Source organism: Centruroides vittatus, unplaced genomic scaffold (genome assembly GCF_030686945.1).
Source record: "Centruroides vittatus isolate TY-2023 unplaced genomic scaffold, ASM3068694v2 contig_474, whole genome shotgun sequence".
Classification (NCBI taxonomy): Eukaryota; Metazoa; Arthropoda; class Arachnida; order Scorpiones; family Buthidae; genus Centruroides; species Centruroides vittatus.
This window is the reverse complement of record NW_027122266.1, coordinates 352795-365598: the sequence shown is the minus strand read 5'-3', so window position 1 is coordinate 365598 and position 12804 is coordinate 352795. Positions and strand designations below refer to the sequence as shown.

General features: G+C 34.7%; 1 protein-coding gene across 6 annotated transcripts in view; it reads right to left on the bottom strand.

Moving 5' to 3' along the window:
* Ranbp16 (Ran-binding protein 16) overlaps positions 1-12804 on the bottom strand; it is a 105015-nt gene that overhangs the window by 54579 nt on the left and 37632 nt on the right. For all 6 annotated transcript variants that reach the window (XM_067273337.1, XM_067273334.1, XM_067273336.1 and 3 more), the window contains exon 11: positions 2534-2591. In XM_067273337.1, the coding sequence (XP_067129438.1) occupies positions 2534-2591 (58 nt within the window). The remainder of the gene's footprint in view (positions 1-2533; positions 2592-12804) is intronic.

Genomic DNA, 12804 nt, shown 5'->3' with positions numbered 1-12804 from the left:
TATCCCATCTAAACTTGGAATTGTTACTAAGATGTTGATAGAGGTAAACTGTAGTTTTCAGTATTCTACGCTGTTTCTGACCAGAGTACATTAAACTTCTTAATTTTAGTGATTACCTGATAACTTGTTGAAAAGAACTATCATAACTTCTCTTCATTCACACTGATCAAAGAAAACATTATGGTCAAATGGCTAAAATTCTGTTGCTCCACTATGTGCTGCTAAAACAGCTTAGACTTTCTAAGGCATGGACTCAATGAAATTGCTAAATGTGTTCTGTAATATCTGGAATCCTGCAGTCACAAGTAGGCCTTTCAATTCTGACAAGTTTCTTGCTGCAGAAGTGGCAGAGTGGGACATTCCATTTGAGAACATTCCACAGATGTTCAATGAGATTCATATCTGATAAATTTGAACTAACTACAGTTATATTCCTTGAACAAGTTGCAAACATGTGCCTTGTGGCAAGGTACATTGTTCTGAAGAGAAAGAAATGGATTCCATCAGACTATGTCATGCTCTTAAAAGAGTTCAGGTGTTCTGCAATGGTGTTATGTGTATCTTGTCAAAATGTAGTCCACAGGAATGATGGGAATTAAGACTTCCCAACAACACTTCCAAAGCATTACATCACCTTTGCCTGCTTGTTTTTGTCCAATGATGCACTCAGATGCCAATTTCTTTCCTAGTAAATGATGTACAGGGACTTTACCATCTACCTAATGAAACAAAACTCAAGATCTGCAGACCAGGCATCCTTTTTCCACTAATATAAGGTTCAAGATTGATGATCACTTGCCCAATGTAGCGCCCTACAGTGCAGGTAACATAATGAGTTGACAGCTGTATAACCCCACAAGCAATACTGTTCTATACAATGCATTGAGACACCTTATCATCTCCATTAAATATGTCTGCAATTTGTACCACATTTGCTGTTTTGTTTCCTTTTACAAGCTGATTCAGTCTTTGTACTCTGATGTAGATAAGTTTCAGCATCTCTGAGAAACATGCAGTGTTGAGTGTTGAGAAAAACATGCAGTTTCAACTAACAAAAAGGAACTGATGAAGCAATGCTAACTAATCAATGTTGTCAGTCCCTTAAGAGTAGCTACTCAGAGTTGCCAGATTCTATACCATTTCAAAACAAAAGAATTTAAATAAAAGTTATTCTGAATGTATCTGTAAGATTAGCTGTGACTGTCAAAAGATAAAACATAATAAACATACTTTACTCAAATTTTCAACATATTCAAGTGCAACAAAGTTTCCTAACATCCCCCATTCAAACTTTCTGAGAACTTTTATTCATTTTTGTCATTTCAGAATAAGAATGATTTATATAAATTTGATACAAATTGCATAAAATGTCATCTATTTTGTAAAAGATTATATGTGATGCAATGAAGATTTACAGAAGTAATTCTATATTGTATCTAATAGGATTTTTTAAAATAATACAGAAAATTTAAAAATATAAAACAACAAATAAATACAAAATGATTAAGTAAAGTATATTAAAATTTAATTCGATATCAAGATTACTAATTAAATATTGAGCCATTGATATTGAAAGTGGGGCCAGTCCATTTCGTTATTGCTAGATATTTAATGATTTGCATTTGAATGAGTTTAAAAATATTTGTAAACAGTAATAGACTTATTTTATATTTTTTGGTTTTATTTTGCGTAAATTTAATATGCAATAATGGTTATCCGTGTCAGGTGAAAAAAATCATGGTTTTGGTATGCACGAATAGACTTGACTCACTTTCAAAAGCAATGATTTATTGAAAATGTTGCTTTTCTTCGAATGGAATATAGTTATAACAAAAAATTGAATATTTTATTTCAACATTTCATACTTTTTTTGAAACGCTACTATGAAACAAAAAATAAATTTAATTTTATAGGAAAAAGTGGAGAAAATAATAAAAAAATATTTAGTAATAAGTTGCATGCATATAATTATATTTCTTAGTTTAGATAGTGCAGATTTTTAAAGTATTCATGATAAATGGGTGGTACGGTACATAGGGTAATAAATCCATCATATCTTCATATTTTTTTTTAGAGTGGACTTGCCTCACTTTCAAAATCAACTCACTGTAAATATCGTTGACAATATAAATTACTAGTAACAAATTTATACTGATATTAAAAGATATTTATTGTGAATTGATTAAAAACATAAATTTTATTTCTTCTTTGAAACCGTGTTTTCGTAATTGTTGGGCTATGAACTCCAAAGTTGAGTTTAATTAAACACTTGGCTTTATTTCCATCTTTATTTAGTTGAATTTTATGTTAAATTTTAAATAATACAATTTTATACATTAATATAATTTTATTATATTAATGTATAATATATTTTATACATAAATATAATTTTAACATAAATTTTATGTTAATTTGTAATAAGAATAAGCTTTAACTATTTTTTCACAAAATGGACTTGCCCCATTTTCAAAATCAATGGCTCAATTAATAAATTTTCATAATTTTTTATAAAGACAGCATCATTATAAGTTACCTGATCTAACTGTTGTTGGACCATTCCAACATCCTCTAAAGGATCTTCTAAAGCATCCCTAAAAATTTATTAATTCTTAGTTTTATAAATATTTTTGATTATAGAGATAGTATTTTGTATTGTTTATAAATACTAAATAAGAAATAAATTCACAAAAACTAATTAGAGATCATTGCAAAAAATTATAATTAATTAACTGAATAATACTTTTTATCAAAATGTAGTAAATTATCACTCAGGTACACAGTGTGGTATATCAATTTATAGCAGTATTTAAGTATCAATAATTCAACAACTTTCTTAAAAATATAGACACTATATTATTAAACTTAAAAGATAATTTAAAGTCTAAAAAATTTAACTTTTAACAAATGAATATTTCAAATTTATTTTTAATATATTCAGATTTGACAAATAATAACACATACATACATACATACAAGAAAGATTTCAGCCATACAGGAGGTGTTTAGCCAGTGAAAAAGAGAGTAAGGGAAGGGGGGAAGGGAGGAAGGAGGGAGAGGAGATAGACAGTAGAGAAAGGTAGGATCCCTCTGAACGGTGTACATATGGCTACAGTACCCTCTATGTTTGATGTTGGCATGCAGTTTTTAGGCTGCAAGGCTGTAGTCCCCTGAAGGGTCTAAAAGAAACCTGAGTGTAGTGAACACCAATGATTGAGTGTCGCCACAAATAGCTAAGTCTTGAAGTTAGTATAAAGTGGCTGTTAGTAGGAAGACTTATATCAACTTAATACTAATAAAATTGAATGTGAGCGTGAATCTTAATACTACTTAACAGCTAGACAAACAGAGCAAAAAACAATCGAACACGATGACAAACTAGATAAGACAAATGAGCAAGACCCCCCTTTTTTAATTATTTACTTTTTTATTATTATTTTGGGTTAAGTGAGATATACTCGGTTAACACCAGTGGCTGTGTACTATGCCGAACCAAAGTCAAGGCATAGTAACCAAAACAGAAATTAAAGAAGTGTATCAGTGTGTGTGTCTGTATTCAGGAATTTTCTCACAATATGACATGTATTCAATATAGTGGCCTTCTGTAGTGTGATGTATGTGTTTCTATTCAATTGTAATGTGCCCAGGCTTTTGTGTAGTGTGTGTGGTATGATACCTGTAGAGGAGAGAACAACAGGTACAATAAGCACCCTATCCATCCTCCACAGATGCCTTATTTCCTGGGCGAGTTCTGTGTACTTGCTAATTTTTTCGGTGCATGCGTTTTGTATATTGTGAGTGTTTGGAATGGATATGTCTATAGTGTATGTGATTTTATTGTGTTTGTCAATGAGTGTAATGTCTGGTCTGTTGTGGTAAATTGTTTTATCTGTGATTATGGCTCTGTCGTAGTACATTTTGTGCGTGTTGTTTTCCAATACTGTCTGTGGAATGTATTTGTAGTATGGTTCGTAGATGTCTACTAATTTGTGTTTCTTTGCAAGCTCTTGGTGTATTATATTTGCTACTTGATTATGTCTGTGTAAATAATCTGTCTGTGCCAAGAGCTTGCAACCAGAGGTGATGTGTTGTATAGTTTCTGACATGATGTGACATTTTCTGCTTGTGTCATTTGTGAGTGTTGCATCTTTGAGTATGTGTTTTCTGTAGTTTTTAGTATTTATGACCTGATCCTGTATGGCGATCATGAAGCCTTCCGTCTCCCCAAAGAGGCATCCCCGAGCTAACCAGCTGTTTGACGCAGTTTTGTCAACAAAATCCTGGGCCAGGTCGCAAGGATGCCTGCCATGGAGTGCCTTTCAAGCCCACAATTGCTTAATGGTGTCTATGCTTTTTATATGTTGTGTTGTGTCCATATGATGTAAGTGTAAGTTTAATGGTGTGTTATTCGAGTCTGCTAGAGTTACTGCTTTATGTAATTGTGATGTTTCTTGTTTAATGTAGAAAAACTCTCGCAGTGACTGTATTTGTTTGTAGTGAAGATTAACTATGTCAATCAGGCCACGTCCGCCATCTTTACGTGGAAGGGTTAATCTTTCTGTGGCGGATTTAGGATGATGATAATGATGATTATTATTATTATTATTATTATTTTATTTTTTTAACATTAACTTACTCACTAACTATACTAACCTATCATAATCTAAAACAAACATAACCAGACGACTATAGCTAAAAAACCCTAATCTAGTGTAACCTAACCGGAGACCAAGAGTCCCTAATCTAACTTACAACTAGGACTAACTCAGTCTAACCAAATTTAGACAGAAAAAGAAGACAGAAAATAAAAATTAAAATACAAAGTTGAAACAAAGCAAGGGAAAGCAAATTTCCCCAGAGTGAATGCTCTCAAGAGCCCCACTAAGGGATATAAATGTGAGTAGATGATGGAACATTGTACGTGTGTGAATGAGTTGGTGCAGATTGCAAGGCCAGTTGTACCCTTCAAGAACAGTAGCTCTCATTAAACTAACCCTAATGTGATTGAAGTGTGTACCTATTGCAGCAAAAACTAAGTGAAGTGGTGTTTGGTCCTCCTGAATACCACAATTGCATTAGGGATTGTCCGCAAGGTTGAACCTATGCAAGTATTGCTTAAAGTTGCCCTGTCCTGTAAGTAGCTGAGTGAGGGTGTAACTAGGGTAAAAGTGGCAAAGAATCGCAGTAGTGTCAACCTTGGGGATGAAAGTGTAGGTGAGCCTACCAGTGGTGTCATGGTCCCAGCTGTCTTGCCACAGAATGAAGATTTGATTCTTGACGTGATTGTTGATGTATGAGGTAGGAATGTAACTGAAAGTACTGGTGACCGAAGACTTTGCAGCTTGTTTGGCAAGACGGTCAGCAGTCTCATTGTCGAAAACCTCGCATGACCCAGAACCCATTGGCGATCTATTCTAATGTTGTCGTCTAAGTGTCTGAGAATGTGGTGTATGAGATGGATGAGTTTTAAGTGGCTATCAGACTTTGCAATCCTGTGTAAAGCTACCCTACTGTCAGAATAAATGCAATAGTGTAAGTAGTGTCTTTTGTCCTTCCTACGCCTAATGTGAATTAAGCTCATATAAATAGCTAAAGTTCCCACCTGTGCTATTGAGAAGTGTGTACCTAGACAGAAGCAAGCATTGTGAAGCTTGCAGCCTAAGTCGGAGTAAACTACAAAAGTGACACCCACATCGTCTCCCATCTTGGAATCGTCAGTGTAAATCCTAAACATGGGATGATCATCTGGATCTTCAAAGTAAACGTCAGGGGCAAGCTGATGGGAGGGGTGGTAATTGTACATTTAAAGGGTGTTTTTGTCGATGATGAATTTTTTTGATATCATCGATAAAGGTCAAACTGGGGGGGGGAATCTTACCTACTCTAATCATTTTGTCAACATCAGAGTCACTATAATCTCTCCAGGGTAAGGTGACGAGATTTCCCTGCCAAATAATGCATTTAATTTCTAAGTTGATAGGAGTCAATCCTGACATTACCAAAAGGGCACTAGTGGGTGTGGTCCTATAAGCCTTACAAATGCAGAGAGCTGCAATCCTTTGAACAAGTAACAGTTTTTTACGGTTGTGGACTTTGCCGGCCATGTTACCCCAGACCTGTATGGCATAAAGAAGAGCTGGCTGCATTGCATCCCTGTTAATAAGCTAAATAGTGTTAGGGCCAAGGCCCCTTGTGTTCCTAGCAATACTAATGAGGGCATTGGCTGTCTTTTAGCTTTGTCTTTGATGTATTTGATGTGGGGTGTGAAGTTAAGTCTCTCATCGAGAATAACATCTAAATATTTAATTTCCGTTGTTTGCTTTATTCTGTAGCAGCTAATCAAAGAGTAAGCTTCCTGACGAGTGGCACGTTCCTACCAACAATCATGCTTTTGCATTTGTCTGTGTTAATGGGTTGCCTATGGTTAATTCTCCACTGGTGAATGTTATTGAGAATGTTGTTGCATATGTCCTGTAAGCATTCACTGTTCCTGTGTGAAGCTAGGATAATTGTGTAATTCTCATAGCCCTGTATGCGGCAGCCAAGAGGCTTCCGCATACTGTGGAGCTGTTCTGACCAGGAATTGCCTCCATATTGTTTAAATGCAGAATAGAGTTATAGGCCATGTTCCAGAGACCAGGACCAGACCTGGATCCCTGAGGACAGCCCAGAGTGATGGGTAGGGTTATGCTATTTTGTGTTGTATAAACACCTGCACCCCTTTTGCTAAGACAGGATTGAAGAAGTTTGTAAAGATTTTGAGGACAGTGATAAGCGTGTAATGTGTGCAAGATAGAAGGCCACCAGGCATAATCAAAGGTGCCTCTAAAGTCAATAGTGATTATTGCCGTATGTTGATTGTCAAGCTTAGCCTGGTGGATGGCATCTACAGTATCTTTGTTTTTAGAGAAGTCGAACTGATTCTGATGCAGGGCTCTACACTTGCGTAGATGCCAAGTGATCCTATTAATCATTTGACCATCTAACATTTTTCCCAGAGTTGGGAGAAGGCAGATCAGTCTGTATTTTTTGTTTAGTGCTGGTGGGTTTGGGAATCAATTTAACACTAGTTTTTTTGACTGAGTAGGAAAAAGGCCAGTGTTCAAGCAGATATTAAAGAGGATAAAAAAATGCTATAGGGTTGATTGCCCCAAATGCATGTTTAATCATCCAGGTAGTTATGCCGTAAAGGCCTGGGGCTTTGTTATCAATGAGCGAGTGGATGGCATTCGAAACCTCATTGTCTGAGTTAGGAGAAGTGAGTGTAGAACTTCTGATGACCGCTTGAGTACTGTCATCCTGCTGTGGGTCATCAAAGTAAAGACTAGTGAGAATGTGCGTGATAGTTTCCTCTGTGTTCTTAGGGTAGCGACCATCAAGGAGCTGGATAGTGGAGGGGGCTTGGAGCTGGCATTTTTCCTTACAAGCTAAGTAGTATGGTTCTGACCAGGGATTGTTACTGCAAGTGTTGGTACAGAAATCCTTCCAAGTATTAATCCTTGTTTTATTTATAAGGGTTTTGTAAGTGTTCGTGACTGTACTGGTCTCTAAATGTGACTTTAATGTCCGGATCCTGTTCATTCCTAAATTGCCTCCTTAATTTTCTAACAACTTTTTTCTTGTTTTCAAGCTTAATGGTCCACCAAGGAACCATTTTGTGTTTACAATGTTTGATCTTGGAGGCAATAACATAAGAGTTAGTGATTGTATTTGTAAGCCTGGTGACAAGATGGTCTAAAGTGACCTGAGTATAGTGATTGTGGTGATGGGTACCAGCCTAAATGTTATTGAAGGAAATGTTTGATATATGTATATCATATATATATATATATATATATATATATCAAATTTTTAAAAAGTATGAATACACACACACTGCAGTTACCATGTTAACATACTTTTTATTTACTGTGTTGTGTAGGCTTATTGAAATATACCAGTATTATTTTCAATATGAATCTTTTTTCACCTGCTGTGAGTTGAGAACTCTAGTTAAAAATGTTGTTTTCATTGGTTTGCACTTGCTAATGCACATATCATATATATATCAGGTCAGTCCATAAGTTCATGCATATTTTTATCTACAAAAAAAACAGCAAAAAATTTTAATTAAATTTTATTTCAATCTATAATGTATTCACTATTATTTTGTACAATTTCTTGCCATCTTGATGGTAGCTTTTTAATCCCGTCTTCGTAAAATGATTTCGGTTTTGAATCAAAATATTCAGAAATAGCCCTTTTTACATTATTCTCATTCTGAAAAGTTTTCCCTTTTAAAAAATTCTGCAAACTGCGAAAAAGATGATAATCACTGGGCGCAATATCTGGCGAATATGGTGGATGTTTGTTGTAGCTTTCAAGTTTCTGTACAGTTATTTTTGCAGCGTGTGGTCTGGCATTGTTATGCTGCAAGAGAACCTGCTTTCTGTTCACTAACAACGGTCGATTTTTTTTTTCAATTTTTCATTTAAACACTCTAATTGCTCACAATACATTTGAGCTGTAATTGTTTGATTAGGTTCTAACAGCTCAAAGTGAATTACACCTGACATATCCCACCAAACAGACAAAATAATTTTTTTTGGATGCAACCCACCTTTTGCAGTCAGTTTTGGCTGCTTGTCGCGATCCATCCGTTGTCTTTTTCTCGTCACATTATTATAGAGGATCCATTTTTTGTCTCCAGTAACCAGCCTACCAAGAAAAGGTTCTAAAGCAATACGGGATAAAAGAGACGTGCAAATGTTTACACGTTGTTGTCGGTTAGCTATTGACAGTTCACGTGGTATCCATTTTCCTAGCTTTGAAACTTTTCCGATTTGTTGTAGGTGTCTATGAACAGTTCCATGGAATAAATTTAAACGTTCCGCAATTTCATCAACTGTTAAAGATGGTTCTGCTTCAACTAGTGCAGAGAGAGCATCATCATCAAAGTCAACGGGTCTTCCAGTACAAGCCTTATCCTCCACACTAAAATCATTGTTTCTAAATCTTTCAAACCACTTCTGTGCAGTTCTTGCACTAATTACAATTTGATTATGTACAGAATTTATTTTTTTGGCTGCATTGGTAGCATTCTCACCACTTAAAAATAAAAAGTATAAAACATGTCTTTTATATTCATCGGTTACTTCCATTTTAATGAAAATAAAAAACTGAAATGTTTACAATTCTGAACAGTATTATATGAATGAGACCCAATTTAACACTTCAGTGTAAAAATTATCACATTAGACTGACATTTTTAACAGCAAAACAAGATTTTTCTCAAGGTCATAAAAATGCACATGGACTTATAAACTGACTGATATATATATCAAATTTTTTTAAATGTCATCTATTGGTAAAAGTGCAAAACTACAACTTGCAACCACACTTACCACCAAATGCAAGAAAGTATAATAGGCTCTAACTTTTTTCTTATAGGTTTTATGGTCTATGTTTACTGGGATTTTTCTTTTAGTGTTTAGATATAAAATATGCATATGCATTTATTATCAACAATTATGGTTCACTCTTTATATAAATAATAATATATGAAAAGCTTGCATACAAATACAAACTATTACACACTTAGCTACATTACAAATAATACCAGTCAATCATAGATAACAACACACAAAATATACTATGATAAGACCATATCACAAACAAAGCAAAATCACAAACACCATAGACCTAGCTGTTCCAAACATCCACACAATACAAAATGCATACACTGAAAAAATTAGTAAATATTCAAAACTCATCCCTAAAATAAAGTATTATGGTAAATAGATAAGATACTTATTATCTGCAATCTCCTTTGAACAGGATCATACCATATATGTTACACCAAAGTCTATAAACATTAGACCTTAACTCCACATTTATAGAAAGCAGTCATATTTGGTGCACAGTTAAGAAATTCTTAAATTCAGATATGTATATGAACAGCACATAAGCAAAATTTCAGTTGACCTTTGTAAGATAGAACACAAATCACCAGTATCAATAAAGTATGACAAAATCAACAGTAATAATAATCTAGATCAGGAGTCGGCAATCTATAGCATGCATGCCAAATGTGGCGATTTTCAATGGCGCACTGATTGAGTAGAAATGTAGTAAAAATTATATTTTAATTATTAATTACACATTTAAGTAAAAGCCACAGTTCAGTGTAGACCATGGTACATTAAAAACAAATCTCTTGCTTGTATATTTATATTACAGTGCATATGCTCAGTGTCGCCATCTATGTATCGTGCATGTGCTTCACATGTAAGAACATAATTTAATTAACAACTTAACTTCAAAATTATATATTTTGAAGTTAAGTTGTTAATTAAAAAAATACTTCCATCATGACTTTCCCTTTGCTCCAATCCTGCTGGAGTCTGTTATAACCAGACTAATTTTGATAATACGTAGTACGATCCAAAAGTTTGGAGACTTGGCATAAAATTCCTTATCTTAAAAAGTTTATATTGCTGATGCACAACCACCTTCAAAGTAATCACCTTGGGCGACAATACACTTTTGCTAGCGCTGGTATAACTTCTGGAAGCACTGCTGGAAGCCATTTTTTGAAACTTCCTGTAAGGCCTCCCGAGATGCTGCTCTCACCTCATCTGATGACACAAAACGGAATCTCTGCAAATGCTTTTTCATTAGTGGAAATAAATAAAAATCACATGGGGCTAAGTCCAGTGAATAGGGTGTAGTAGCACATTAATTTGAGTTTTGGCAAGAAACTGTGTGACCATTTGGGACTGATGTGCGAATGCGTTGTCATGCAGAAGGTACCAGTCTCCACTTTGTCAGATCTGCGGCCGTTTACGACGAATGGATTCCCTCAAACAACGTAAAATGTCTAGATAATGTTCCTTGTTTACTGTTCTGCCTTTGGGAATAAATTCTGAATGAACAATTTCTTGAGAATCAAAAACTACCTCCATCATGACCTTCCCTTTGCTCCGATCCTGCTGGAATTTCTTCGATCGCGGTGAGGAGGGCGATTTCCATGTTGAAGAAGCACGTTTTAATTGGATATCAAATAAATAACACCATGTTTCTTCACCTGTTATGACGTGGTTCAAAAAAGGTGGATTCTTAATGGCTTTGTCGATTAAATCACCCAATATTCTCATTCATTCTTCCTTTTGTTCAGAAGTCAAAAGCCGAGGGACAATGTGCTGAGACACTCGGTGCATGTTAAGATCTTCCATTAAAATACGCTGGCAACTAGTCTTTGATAAGTGAGTAGCCGCAGCAATTTTTTCAAGGATTTGGCAACGATCTTTGTGAACACATTGAGAGACCAACTCAACATTTTCCTCGTTCTGTGAAGTCGAAGATCTGCCAGAGCATTCATCGTCTGCGATGGATTCTCAGCCCTCTTTAAAACACTGATGCCATTCGTACACCTTCAATTTCACCATGGTAGAATCACCGTACACCTTTCTTAGCAATTTTAGTCTCCGTAGGTGTTTTATCTAAATGCTGATAAAATTTAATGTTGCAGCACTGTTCTTGAAACTCCATTTTTATTACGTTGCAGAAAAAAGATAACTATCTCAGGAAGAAAACAGCAGTAGTCACGGTTTAATCATGTGACATGGGTGAAACCAACCCGAATACGTAGGGGTGGTTTGGTAGAATCTATATCATATGCTGTAACTTCAAATACATGCTTTTGTTGTCATAGATTACTGCAGTCCCCAAACTTTTGGATCATACCACGTATAACAAAATTATAGAATAACTTATAGTCTATTTATCCTAACTTGGCAGTTACTGTAAACAAACTAAGACACACCTCTCTTTGTTTATTGGATTAAACCCACGCCCATCAATTAGAAACCGCGTTGCATCTCATTTGTCCGCAGAAAATAGTTCTTCGTTATTTATAAAATCATTAATGAAATACTAGTCGCTTAGCAATGATTATAAATGTAATTATTTCATATTTGTTAAATTGTTATTTTAATAAATATTTTCACATTCTGAATCACTAAAAATAAACTTTTTCCGGTCATGTGCACTATAATGTCTTGGTTTTGTTTTCTATTCATTTCAAACTGTGTGTTGTCGAATTACAAAAATGGAAAACTTGAATGTAAATACGATTAAACATCAACAAGGAAAATCGCCAAGGAGCTCGGCTAAACGAATAGTATTAAATTTGTTTAATTCTCTAACTGAAACGAATCCGGAACTCTGTGTGAACGATATAGTGAAAATGGTAGCAAAGACAACAGGGATATCAGAAAGAAGCATTTACAGAATTCACAAAGAATATTTTACTAATGGTAAAGTAATAACTCCTTCGAAAACCCGTAAGTGTACTCAACTTGTTGACAAATATGATGAATTCACAAAATGTGCCATTAGAGGTAAAGTACACAATTTTTATTTCTTAAATGAATTACCTACGGTAGATAAGGTATTACAGGCTGTTAATGATGATCCAGATTTACCAGACTTTACTCGATCCACGATATATAATTTATTAAAATTACTTAATTTTAAATATACAAACCGTAATAGAAATAGTAGATTAATTGAAAGAGACAATATCATTTTATGGCGAAGACAATATTTACAAAAAATAAGAGAAATGCGTTCTTTAGGCCGTAAGATTTACTATTTGGACGAAACGTGGATTAATGCGAGCCATACCAAGAATAAAGTATTGAAGGATTGTTCAATTACGTCATATCGCGAAGCTTTTGTGTCTGGATGATCTACTGGATTAAAAATCCTTCTGGAAAGGGAAAACGAATAGTTCTTGTTCATATAGGCAGCAATTCAAGTTTTCTT